Source organism: Leptonotus elevatus, chromosome 16 (genome assembly GCF_054856555.1).
Source record: "Leptonotus elevatus isolate MCC_2025b chromosome 16, RoL_Lele_1.0, whole genome shotgun sequence".
Classification (NCBI taxonomy): Eukaryota; Metazoa; Chordata; class Actinopteri; order Syngnathiformes; family Syngnathidae; genus Leptonotus; species Leptonotus elevatus.
Genome location: NC_141254.1, coordinates 5,988,290 through 6,000,722, shown reverse-complemented (window position 1 = coordinate 6,000,722; position 12,433 = coordinate 5,988,290). Strand labels below are relative to the sequence as shown.

At 39.3% G+C, this 12,433-nt stretch overlaps 3 protein-coding genes across 5 annotated transcripts in view; 2 read left to right on the top strand and 1 right to left on the bottom strand.

Annotated features, from left to right (window-relative positions):
• cltca (clathrin, heavy chain a (Hc)) overlaps positions 1-4,512 on the top strand; it is a 34,549-nt gene extending 30,037 nt beyond the window's left edge. The window contains exons 28-30 of the mRNA XM_086057773.1: positions 39-260; positions 2,537-2,612; positions 3,375-4,512. Of these exons, the coding sequence (XP_085913899.1) occupies positions 39-260; positions 2,537-2,612; positions 3,375-3,511 (435 nt within the window). The 3' untranslated portion in view covers positions 3,512-4,512. The remainder of the gene's footprint in view (positions 1-38; positions 261-2,536; positions 2,613-3,374) is intronic.
• ptrh2 (peptidyl-tRNA hydrolase 2) lies at positions 4,311-10,762 on the bottom strand. Of its 3 annotated transcripts, none has more exons than XM_086057776.1 (2): positions 10,484-10,762; positions 4,311-6,248 (listed from the first exon to the last, which is right to left on the bottom strand). In XM_086057776.1, exon 2 carries the CDS (start codon positions 6,239-6,241, stop codon positions 5,705-5,707), a length of 537 nt encoding a protein of 178 aa, XP_085913902.1. In that variant the 5' UTR covers positions 6,242-6,248; positions 10,484-10,762; the 3' UTR covers positions 4,311-5,704. The 3 variants fall into 3 exon arrangements, with proteins under 3 accessions (XP_085913902.1, XP_085913900.1, XP_085913901.1); XM_086057774.1 differs by lacking the exon at positions 10,484-10,762 and adding an exon at positions 6,514-6,805; XM_086057775.1 differs by lacking the exon at positions 10,484-10,762 and adding an exon at positions 6,834-6,929 and having other exon boundaries at positions 4,315-6,248.
• LOC147160451 (uncharacterized) overlaps positions 10,706-12,433 on the top strand; it is an 81,834-nt gene continuing 80,106 nt past the window's right edge. The window contains exon 1 of the mRNA XM_086057777.1: positions 10,706-11,049. The gene's annotated coding sequence lies outside the window, so the exon portion shown is untranslated. The remainder of the gene's footprint in view (positions 11,050-12,433) is intronic.

Below are 12,433 nucleotides of genomic sequence, written 5' to 3'. Positions count from 1 at the left end.
TGGCTTTTCTTAACGCATGTGCTGTGTGTTCCGTACAGGACGCAATGCAATACGCATCAGAGTCGAAGGACACGGAGCTGGCCGAGGAGCTGCTCTCCTGGTTCCTGCAGCAGAACAAGAAGGAGTGTTTTGCCGCGTGCTTGTTCTCCTGCTATGACCTGCTGCGGCCTGACGTGGTGCTGGAGACCTCCTGGAGGCACAACATCATGGACTTTTCTATGCCATACTTCATTCAGGTCATGAGAGAACACCTCACTAAGGTAAGTCATTAAGGTGTAGTAGCGCACTTGGGCAACAAGTTGATGAAATCTTTCCAATACCATCACCATAATAGTTTGGTTAATTCACATTTCAGTGATCAGTTGAGCCATATGCATTCCTATGCCATTAGAGGTTCAATTGCTAATATCACTGCTAACTTGTGGACTTGGTCCTTTCGATGCTCATGGAGTTTGTTTGGTATTTTTGTTTTTTCCGATAAAACGTTGGTTGGGTTTAAATTGTAACTGGAACATTTGATTCGTTTCAACTGCACTTGAGTCATAAGTATGAAATTGGTTATAAAATTGTGGTCTAAATGTTGTATGTCCTAGCTTCCAACACGAGGCTGTTTTTCCCCCCTCATAATTTGACATCAAGTGAATCTAATGTGATTAGTATTGATTTTACCCATATATATTTTTTGTGTACAACCAACATGATGCTGAAGTCCACAACATTTTTTTAAAACTCTTTTTTTATGCCGGACGTCTTCTCTTGCAGGTTGATGCTATTATGGAGCAGGTGAACGTTGAATGCTGTTTGATTTTTTTTTTCCATTATTATTTTTTAAATGAAATAATAAGTTATGATGACTGCAGCCTTTGTTATGCATGGTTTTAGTTTGGACAACAAAATGTTCCCACTTACAGACAGTGCCTTCTCTTAAATGCCAGTTGAATACTGCGTAAGCTTGTGGGTGCCATCTACAGCCTCTTTTTGATATGAATATTGATTTGTGTAAATATCAGCATGGTACTGCAGTGCAGCTGAAAGTGTGCCATGAAATAAGTGAATGTGTGATGGATAATTCTATATAAGCTCCTTGGGAGGGATAAATTACCATATTTTTCTTTAGAATATCGTTTAATTGAATTTTGGTTTTACCTTGGGGAATGAAGATCTGTGAACTAGTTTGTGCAGCAGTGGAAGACTGTCACGTGGTACAACAAAGACAGACTTATTGACTGCTGTGCTTAATGTGTGTGTGTGTGCGTGTGTGTGTTTTTAAATATACACACAGACAAAATTACTGGTACTTCCCTGTTAAAGAAAGAAAAACCACAATCTGACAAAGTAACAATATTAATAAAAAAAAAAAAATCTAATCTGCCTTTTGGTTATAGGCTAACAAAATCATTTGGAAAAAAACATGCTCATGAAACAGCCTTGGACAAAAATGACGGTTACCCATAGAAAAGATTGAAAATAATTTGCCTATAGGGACATGTTTAAATCAAGGTGTGTCCTCCAATTAGCATCATAGGCGTCTTGAAATTTGTATGCAGTCAGTCATCTGATTGAAAATGGTGACAACTGACAAGTAGTCCCTGTGCTGTTTGGTGACACACTAAACACAGACCAGAGGAAGCGAATAAGTTGTACCAAGAGATTAGAAAGAAAATTATAGACAAGCTCTTAAAAGACCAACTCCAAGCCGCTCCCGTGACTACATTTGCTTATATATTCAGAAAGTTAAGATGCACTGATCCTCCTCCATTAATTTTTATTCAATTTTTATGTATTGCTTTTGTCAGATTCAAATTATTCTAGCTGTGGATTTTTCTATCATTTAACAAAAGCTACCAGCAATTTTGTCCACGTGTTTTTATGGGCCTGAAGGGTCTTTCATACAAAGGCTTACTGTAATCATGATTTACCACTAAACAAATGAGAAATTAGCGACTATAGCACTTTCCAAGTAACTCGTAGCATTTTGGAGTGGGGTTGCATTCCAAACCCACTGTAATGGCTGGACACGGCATGTAGGCTGGATGTGGCTCATCCGATCGGTTGTCTTGATGGTTGACTGGCATGAGCATGTGTGACATGGATGCTCATATATTGCGACATTGGCGGTTGGTTTCGTCCCACCCTTTTCTTTTTCTTCTTCTTCTTTACATGCGAGAAACACTGAAGCCACCTTCCCTCACCCTTTACCTCCTCTCCACCACAGTGACACACAGCATGGAAAAGCGCTTGTTGTTGATTAAAATAAAGTGGATGGTGAATGTGGAATTGCTTTCGGGCCACTGAATTATCAGACTTTTTTCCTCATATCATTTTTCACTTTTAAGAAATTGACACTTTTTTGGCCAAATTTTAATGGATATGGATACCATACTTTTTTTCTTTTCTTTTTTATAAAAAAAAAATGTACAGAACAGTTTTGAACATTTTGATCGCAACTTAGAGGCTTATGTTTGCTTTTGCCGTGTTCACAAATTTGTGTCGTTATCATGTGGCACTTAGCCTTTTTTGTTCTTTAATTTGATAGGTGGACAAGCTTGAAACCTCAGAATCACTAAGGAAAGAAGAGGAACAAGCAACAGAGACGCAACCTATCGTCTATGGTAACCGTTCTAATCATCAGTACTCATTTTTTGAAAACAGGGTTTTCACAATTTAGCCAAGTGTGCATTTTTCACAAGCCTGTGACATGCTTTAGTCAAAAAATCCCAAGCATCAAGATTAATTAAAAGGGTACCAACAAAAATGTTCTTGACAATACTGTAATATGTTCATTGCAGCCCCACTAGTCTCTAAATATATTATTTTTGGTTAATAATATGAGTTAAGCAGCAGACAGCGGCCATTTTGCCTCTTGCTGTCGAGTAAAAATGACATCACAGTGGCTCAGGTCTCAGGTAATAACCAATCACAGCTCAGCTTCAGAAAACAGGTGATCTGTGATTGGTCGTTGCCTTGGCCCTGAGTAACTGGAATGTCATCTTCTGTCGACAGCAAGTGGCAACATGGGATGGATAAAAACAGCTGCATTTTTCTTCATAACTCATATTCCACAAATGTAATACTAATCAGAATGTCATGTTTAGACTAATGAGGTCACATACAACATTATTGTCAAGACTTTTTTAAGGTTGACTTTTAGCTCTCATTAAACCTCCTTTTACTTGTTTGGTGAATTTGTTAACAAAATTCGCCTTCAGTTTGTCTCGCAGTTGACGTGAAGTGGTGCCTAAAATGAGAGGAAATTCATGTATATTGGAACATCAAAATGGAGCTGCAACACATAGAAACAGAACATACAACATTCCTCAGGTGTATATACAACAAAACCTATCAATAAATGTTTGTGCATGTCTATATTGCAGGCACACCCCAGCTGATGCTGACAGCGGGCCCCAGCGTCGCCGTGCCGGCCCAGCAAGCGTACGGCTACGGCTACCAGGCGCCGGCCGCCACATACGGTCAGCCGGCCGCCGCGCCAGGATTCGGCTACGGCATGTAAAGATCCCTCCGCCCTTCTGTCCACGTGTGGACTGGAGCACACAGTCCTTGAGCAGACCATTTTTGTCTCCCCCTGCCCTCAACACGGAGCAAATTAGGGATCATACAAAGCACCCCCCTTCCTTTTTGTACTTTTCTCCCTTACAAGCTTTCATGAAGGACTTGTTTGTTTTTCTTCAAAGATTTAATCACAAAAGAGTAATTTTCTCACATTCCATATTGACTAGATTAATTTCTTCTATTTTATTTGAATGGTATGTGGTTTGTGTACAATAGGGTGGGCGGGGGTCGGCTTGGGTGAAGAGCTAGTTCTCTTCTCAGTTGTGAAGCTTCTGATTTGCACTCAGTAGTGAGAAGAAATTAATGTAGACCCTCTTCCTGTTTGCGTGTGTGAGAGCAGCTTCCTGACTGTAAACCGCATTTAATATTGTATATTCCATCACCAAATCCGCTTGAGATCCATTTCTTTTGATCGTATGACCGCCACAGTCCGGAAACACTACATCGTCCCCGCAAAACACTCTTTAGGGCCGAATGTCGAAGGAGAGTATTTTCAGATAAGGTGTCGACTCTTTCCAGTCTATGCAGGACTTTGTACATCCAGACGACACGCCGTTGTGCTTTAAATGCAATCGTGACGTTGGGACCATTCCAACTCAGGAGGGAGGCAGACCCATAATGCACCCCCCTCTCTATATGCTGCAGCTCGTTTCTGCACCTTTATGTCTGGGTCACTGCGGAGGTTCTCAAAACAAATATCCTCTTGTGGTTATGAATTGTCACAGGACTTGTGGTCATTTGAAGTATATATAGATATATATAGATATATATCAAAACGTTATACAGAAAATCATTAACTCCTTTTTGAATTTATAATCCTGGCTAAATTATCCATGTTGAAATTGTGCACTTACGATACTTGATTGTGCATAATCAGAATGAATGAAACAGCGGTTTTGTTTTCCACTAAAGAAAAAAATAAAGGCTTCTGGTTTGTCAAAAGTAGTTTTGTCTTAAATGTACTGACAACCTATATTTAGGATGTACAATGGATATACAGAAGAATCTGTATTTCCCAACCTTTATGTACCCAAGGCAAATATTTTTCATTGGAAAAACCACCAAACAATTGTCACTTCAGTAGAACAGTTCTGTCATTACATCACTTGACATAGATGGAGGCATTTTGTGGTCATCTGGACAGTCAAAATAAAAAATTATGCACCGGTAATTTTCTTGGACGATGCAGCGGAATTAAGCCGCTCCAAATGAAGAAAAAAAAATGCATGCACGGTTAATTGAATCTATGCGTTAATGTGTGTGTGAGAATATCTGCCCTATGATTGATTGGAGTCCAGAGAGAATCTCAAGATTGTCAAATCTCATTCAAATATATATTTTTTAAGTTACCCTAGAATCAGTCAAGGAAATGTTATTGCCAGCCCTAATTTAGGTGCACCAAAGTTTTTCATAATACAAAGCGGCTTTATTTCAAACTCCCAAAGTGAGTACTCCTGCAACAGTGTTAATTTCTATCAAATGCTTAAATATACAAATAGATTCTTCCAGCAACAGGTGAATGCAATACAATTTTTCTGATAAACATTTGGTTGAATGCAGGGAAGGCTGTTTATAGGACATTACACAGCTAATCTGGTCCATGTTGTCAAGCTGCTCCATGCCAAATTTCACAAGAATAAAAAAAAACTGATCTCCTAAAGCTAACGGAAACCCAAATTCACCTTCTGAATATGTTTTTTAATATATTGTAGAAATTGGCCTTCTGAAAAGATTTTACCCCACAGATCGATGAGGAAAACATTAAACCCCGCCCCCAAGGTAAGGTAAACCTTGATAATGTGATTGTATTTGTACGAGACAGAGACAGAGGCAGTGTAGTGTTAGAAGATTCTGGGTACTAATTGTGACTGACCAAACGTGACTGTTTTACACAATGGCCACAACATTAGGTGCACCTGTTACTGTTGGCAAGATGTGTCATGGTAAATTAACCAACTTCACTTTAAGTCCAAATAATTACCTGTACAGTATTTACAAAAAAATGCATCTTTGTTCATGTATCTGTACCAGTGATAGTGACAGCGGTAATTGTATACCAGTGTGTTCATTTCATTTAGAAGTTGTATCAATATTGAAGCTGTTTACAAGAAATTCATCAGAAGAGGCGCAGGCTTTAATAAAGCTTCAAATCCCCACTGATATTGTCAATGAGCTCCACCGGACCGGGACCGATGGCGAGCACTGTGCGGGAACCGGGGGCGATTTGTGTCCTGCCCGCATCCTGGATCAGGCTGACGGGCAGCCTCATCTCCTTGGCGAGCCCCATGAGCTGAATTAACGTTTCCTCGTCCGGGGCCTTCACCACCACTTTTGGCTGGCCGCAGTACTCCCACATCTTGAGGAGCTCGGGGTTCCTGCGCTGCACTTGCTTGAAGGCAGCCACAGCCGCGTGGGCGCACTGGGCCGCCACCTTGCCCTTGCCCATCTTCAGGTTGGTGCGGACCGCCAGGATCAACTTGAACTCCCCTCCTTCCCCCATCACCATCGCTTCGTTCGAGCTGGAACCCATGGCACCCAGCCAACTTCTGGGAGAAGGACCCAAGTGGGAGCGCAGCTGCCAACCCAGGAGGAGCCCGCAGCCCACACCTAGGGCAACACCCATGCCCACGGGACTCTTCAGCATGTCCAATGGACCCTTGAGAATGTCCATGTTAAACCTGGGGCACATCAAATATAGCAAAACATTACATTTATGGTTGCTTAAATTCACTTTCTTGCAGGAAAATTCAGAATGAGCAATACTAAAGAACATTCGTGTTTTGTTTTTCAGTGAAATAAGTGTTTGTTAAAACTTGATCAAGTTCCACTGCCAAATACATCTCTTGAAATGTACTTATTTTATTGTAGAAGTGTAATTTGCAGTGTTATTTTTTCATACATTTCTCCATAGAAATTTACAGGAACATTTTCAACCCTACTTACATTTGACTCCAGTTCACCATCATGTGTTGAACAGAATCTCACGCTTAAATAGTCATTGTAGAGACCTTAATTTAAGAATGTCTCGTCGATGACACTCGGCTAACACATTTAATTGGATACGCTTAATTGAATTGATATATCGCACGTTTAGATGCGGCAGGGCGGTCTACTCGGCGAGCTAACGTTAGCTTCTGTTAGCACTTCGTCAGTAGCACATCGGTCTCTATGACAGTGGCGCAAAGGTTCGACTCGCTACTTTGGCTTAATGCAACAACGCTTTGGTAAACATGTTTTCACAAAACGTTCGAAAAGTTACTCACTCGAATTAATCCGCTCCACGTACCGAACCGGCATGGACCGGCGATTTTTCTTCGGTCTTTTTGAGTCGCAGAAAAGTGTTGTAGCGCCATCTCGTGTATTGGAGTTAGCCCATCTTCTTTTGTCTTAATCATAGAAGTGTGTTAGCGCCACCTGGCGTACTGGAGAGTATTTTAACGTTCCCAAACTTCACACTTTTTTTCAGCGATGTAGATGGGAAGTCTTGTGCCTGAACCAGGTACAATTTGAAGATGCCAGTGTTTTGCAGTGGTGGAGAGTATGCGGGGAAGGTGTTTGGCAGGAGTATGAAACTTGCTGGGCTCTCAACGAGAGTAGTTTAGTAGTAGCAAATTGGAAGGTAAAGACTGCCCCCTACTGGCCGGTTTGCAGCATTGTAAGAGGGTGCACACTGCATCCGTTTAGTCATTCTACCATTATGTGTTTTAATGTTTATAAATACCTGTATCTTTGACATGTGCATAAAATGTCATCTTTCCAGGTAATGTATTTATCTCAAGATGTTGTGACACAATTTCCATAAAAGTTCCAGTGCTAATCTACTGCAAATTTAGCAATAGTTACTAAAGTAGCTAGTTACAGGTAGGCCTGCTGTACAAATTCATGTTAATGTTTATGCCTGTTTTACACAACCATATTTTTCAGCTGTTCTAATACAAACTGTTAAGTGTGTTCCAAATGACAATAACGTTATCATAGCGCTCTAATACATCGGACTCACTTTTCTGACTTTCATGGTTTGAAAGGAATGTGACCTCTGACCTGTCATCTTCCCGTGTAGTACATTCTCCTGGACCATGTATAGATTTTGTCGAGGTATGCCGGTTTCCTCTCGCCAGGGCTGAACAATTAGAATTTATGTATAATAAATCTGATATTTATTCTACTGGTCCATGAATACGCATATTCATGATGTTAATGTCGGTTGTTTCTGCTATCTGATTAAAAGGATCCACAAAGTGCTTTTTTTGTGACTAAAACAGATTTAAGATTGTAAATTTTTCCTCTTGTTGTTTTGCGACCCGATTTCCTTGAACTGAATTATATTTTTGTGAAATGTGTTTTTGTTATGTGAAACCCACCGAGAACTGCTCCAGGCCAAGTTATTGTCTTATTTATAGAGCTTTAATTAGACTGGCTCTCATGTGGTTTATGCCAGCCAAATATGAACATTTTGTCTTGTTTTATGTCTTCTCGCAGCCTGCTCCATCCCCACACCCCTCCCAATAATGGAAAAATTTAGTTTTTTTTTTTTTTTTTTTGCCATATCTCCACCATCGCCACACCCTGAACTCTTGAGATGTAGCCCACTGCTACCCTATTTTGCCACTGTGGCTCAAAAACAAGGTTATGTAACATTCCAAATCTAACCATTTATCTAACAACAGCACATTATTGTGCCATGTCTGATTTTTATAATTCATTAAGTGTTTCATGATCTTTTTGAACTATGGAATCTTTTTACCACCCATTAAACCTCTCATCGTGAGCTTTATGTGCTCTGTATTAGCTTTCTTCTCCCTCTCTCTCTCTCTGCCTCTCTCTTTTTCTCAGCGTTACTCAACAGGTCTGAGTTGTTTTGGTAGAAAGCAGTTGCGCAATCAAGAGCCCTGCTATGTCTCAAACACGCATGTTGATATGGATCTGTTTTCAATGTACGGCTTGTGATTAACAGTGAAGCGTTTGTCAGTCACACAGTAGGAGGAAGCGTTTAAACTCGACTTCTTGTTGACGTGTGTGTTTTGTGTTTTGCATTGAATGATCAACTACTTTCTTGTTGACAGTTCAAGTGGTGGCATGTTTGAAATGCCAGGATCCTGCTTCAAAGGCATGACAGTGCATTTTGCCCACTCAAGACAAGCCTAAATAAATAGAGCACAGTTATTGCAGCTATACATTTTTTCTACCAACAATTTCTTCAGTGTGGGACCTTAAACACACAAGATACATTTTGTATTTATAGCACATAAGTGCAGTAGACAGAACTATTTTTCCAGAAGCAATCCCCCTTCACTTTTGACTGATTTTGCAAGGCCCACAGAATTTTGTGTTCTATGGCTATAAAAACATGGAACCTACTAGAAGAAAGATTAAAGTATTTTCTTTCATCAGGAACAAAAAGTAGCCTATATTTCTATCAGTTTCCGTTTTGCAGCAATTAGCATTAGAATATAGCTAAGTTTCATCATTGTTCATAAATCTATTTAGAATTGTGAGTATTTAAGGGTTTTTTCAACATGGCCCTGGTTGATCTCTTTTGCTCTCCTGCCACCAGCTGGCCGTTTGTGTAATAATTGCCATTGCTTCAATCGTTCTGTGCAGTTAAGAGGCTGCAAAAAAGCCTTCTGTATGCTCTAGCATAAAATAACATAAAACGTATAAATACGTCATTGGGACACTTGAAATGTTAAAAATAGAACGTATTTATACATTTTTGGGAGCAAATAAGTTAATGAAAAATTAATAATAATAAATATAATTACAGATCATTCACCTGCTATAAACTCATTGCAGCAGTGTTACACAGTCCTCTGGCAGTGTTGTTTATATTAGCCTATTATCAGGCTGACATTTACCTTCGGATGGTTTTGAATATCAAAGCACATTCAGCTACAAAGGGATTGCTTTACACATTACTTCAAGTAATAAAGCATGAAGTGGGGTAATAAAAACTGTAAAGGCCTGAGACCATTAAACAAAATTAACAATATACTATGAATTTACTGTAAAATAAATATCTAGCTTGTTTGATCAGTTTCAAGCTAATATTTAATTAATAATACTATTGAAGAGAGGCACCTGAAACAAGGTGACAAAAAAAGTTTTTAACAAATATAAAGTTAAATTATGTCTTTAAAATATGCAAAAACAACCTTAATCCAAACAGGAGAGACCATGCTCATGACAAGGAGAAAATGGTCATGTGTTCTTCCTGCTCTTACACAGCACACACATTACAATACAGTCAATCTCTATTATTAGTAAGGAGAGGGAGCGGGACCTCACGTGTATCGTGATAACTGCAAAAATAATTTAATAAATAAAAATAAGAACATTTAAAAAATGGTGGCACCAACAATTTTTTAAAATAATTTTGTTGCATTTAGATGCCAGAAGCACTTAAAATGCAGAGGATCAGAAAGCATCAACACGATGCTTCTAGCATGTACACAATTAGGAACCCATGGTACATAAAGACATTCAGTAGTTAAAATTTTTATCTTCAATCACCTGCACATTTTTTTATGCTTTCTTTATTAATTTAAAAACCAGCATCCAATTCATATGGCTCATCAATAATAGTAATAGTCAATAATCAATAGTTAGCATACTTAACACACTAGCACAAATTGACATCACATCACATTTGGGCAAACAAATGTGCATTAGCACATTCCTCGAATGCTAACTTGCTTTTTAAATTTTTTTACATAAATGTTACGAAATACAGGCAAAGTAGACTACAGTGGCTATTAGTACCTTGCATATGGACAACAAAAACATACTTTCACTTTCAATGGAGCATTCAATTACCATCAACAAAATATAATAAATATATAAATAAAAAATATCTCTGGCATCTTTTTCCCAGAATTTTCTTTTAAACCGATTAAGTATCAAAATAAAAACATACCGTGTGCAACGCCATTATCCTGGTCACGTGACCGTGATGACGTATCCGGTCGTAAACGACAGCAGCCGTCATTCGCTTGGATCGGAGTTTGCTGACGTAATGGGCTAAAAAAAAAAATTCTGATGATGGTAAAATTCTCCGCACGTCAGGTGTCACGTCATTCCGCGTGGGGATGGGGCGGTGGGGGTGGCCTCTCCTAATGTGGGCTAAAAGCGTGCTTAACAATATGTAGCATGGTTTGTAGAGTAAAAGTCACCCGGATGTTTACCGTCCAATTTAGGGACCGTCCCCAACTTACATTTCCAGAGTGAACAATGTCAATGGTGACTTGACTGGTAATTTGATCCTCTGTAACATGCAACTTGTAGACGGTCCCCAACTCCAACTTGCTATGAGCCGGCCTGCAGAATGAGTTGTTATTGGCCACTTTCATCCCCTCTTTCGGCTGTGGACACAAATCTTTGGCGAGTCCTCCATGGCTGTACTGTTTTTGAAGAAATGCTTCTTTGCTATAGGGCGTAATTTCACCTTTGATTGATGTTCACCGTGGGACGCAGTAATTCCTGGTGAGTGTCTTTGTTGTCATTAGCTGCCATGTCATATATGCGTCTTTTACGCACGCACACGTCACAATGATCACGTGACTGTCCAAAATGGCCAATACTGTACTTGATGCAAAAATATTCACAAAAGTGCTATAATATCGCTAAGCATAAATTGCCATTTTTTCAGGGAAAGTTGAAATTAACCATTTCACAGAAAAGCTGGTTAGTTTTTCATAAGTATTGCAGTGTTTCCCACACCATATTAATACTTAATAGTAAACTGACTACCACCCAATACGTTTTCAAGAAAATCTATTAAAAATGTATTTAAAAAGAAAAAAAAAACATTTCGCGACCGGATATGGATCGCGAGGCTAGAGGAGACGTAGTAACAGGACTGAGAGAAAAGTGCTAGTACAAGACAACAACAAAACAAAATAAAGCTCAGCTAGCTGCTAGCGAATCTGCCAGCTAAAATGCAATCCAAATGATTTATTATTACTCTGCTTTAGTGTCGCTAATCTGGCCGGCTGCAGCCTGTGCCCACACTCGGAGTTGCCCTTGATTAATTTTTGAAAATTATAAAATGTTTCCGAACCTGATCAGTTTTTAGTTGTAACAACATTATTCACCACTAGATGGCAGACATAGTATTTCAACTGTGTCTCTTCCAACAGAGCAAATGGAAGACCGCGTTAGAGCAGCAAGAGTAAATTAGATCAAGAAAATCATCTTTTAAAAATAGATTTTTTCAAATTAATTAATTAATCGGGGGCAGCATGGTGAATGACTGGTTAGCACGTCCACCTCCCAGTGCAGAGGACGTGCGATCGAGTCCGGGCTTTGGCCTTCCTGGGTGGAGTTTGCATGTTCTCCCCGTGCTTGCGTGGGTTTTTTCCGGGTACTCCAGTTTCTTCCCACACTTCCAAAGACATGAACACTCCAAATTGTCCATAGGTGTGATTGTGAGTGTGATGGTTGTTTGTCTCTGTGTGCCCTGCATTTGGCTGGCAACCAGTTCAGGTTGTACCCCAATATGCCTAGTTTCTTTGAGATGCCATCAGCAATGTGAGATTTTAAACCCAAATCAGCACTTTTCCCCTGTTATTTTGAGTAATTTTTTTCTGTTTAAAAAAAATAAATCTCTGTTTTTCTGATATTTTTTTAAAGTTTTTTTTGTGAGTCATTTTTCCCTGTTTTATAAAATAATCATTTTTCTGTTTTTCTGAATTTTTTATTTTCTGAATATTCTTTTTAAAGGGGTTTTCCCTCAGAGATTAGAGAACAAACCACAATACAGTATACATATTCATTCCTTTATTGAGAGCCAGTAAGTAAACATAACCCTCTTATTGCATATGGAGGTATGCGGGAAAGTGTCAGCTTCCGCTATAGGCGAGTCTGC

Excerpts from the sequence above, each read along its gene's own strand:
- ptrh2 (XM_086057774.1), bottom strand. The coding sequence starts at position 6,536 with ATGATGGTGAACTGGAGTCAAAT. Across the intron at positions 6,249-6,513 it reads ATGGTGAACTGGAGTCAAAT|GTTTAACATGGACATTCTCA; the intron begins GTAAGTAGGGTT and ends GATGTGCCCCAG.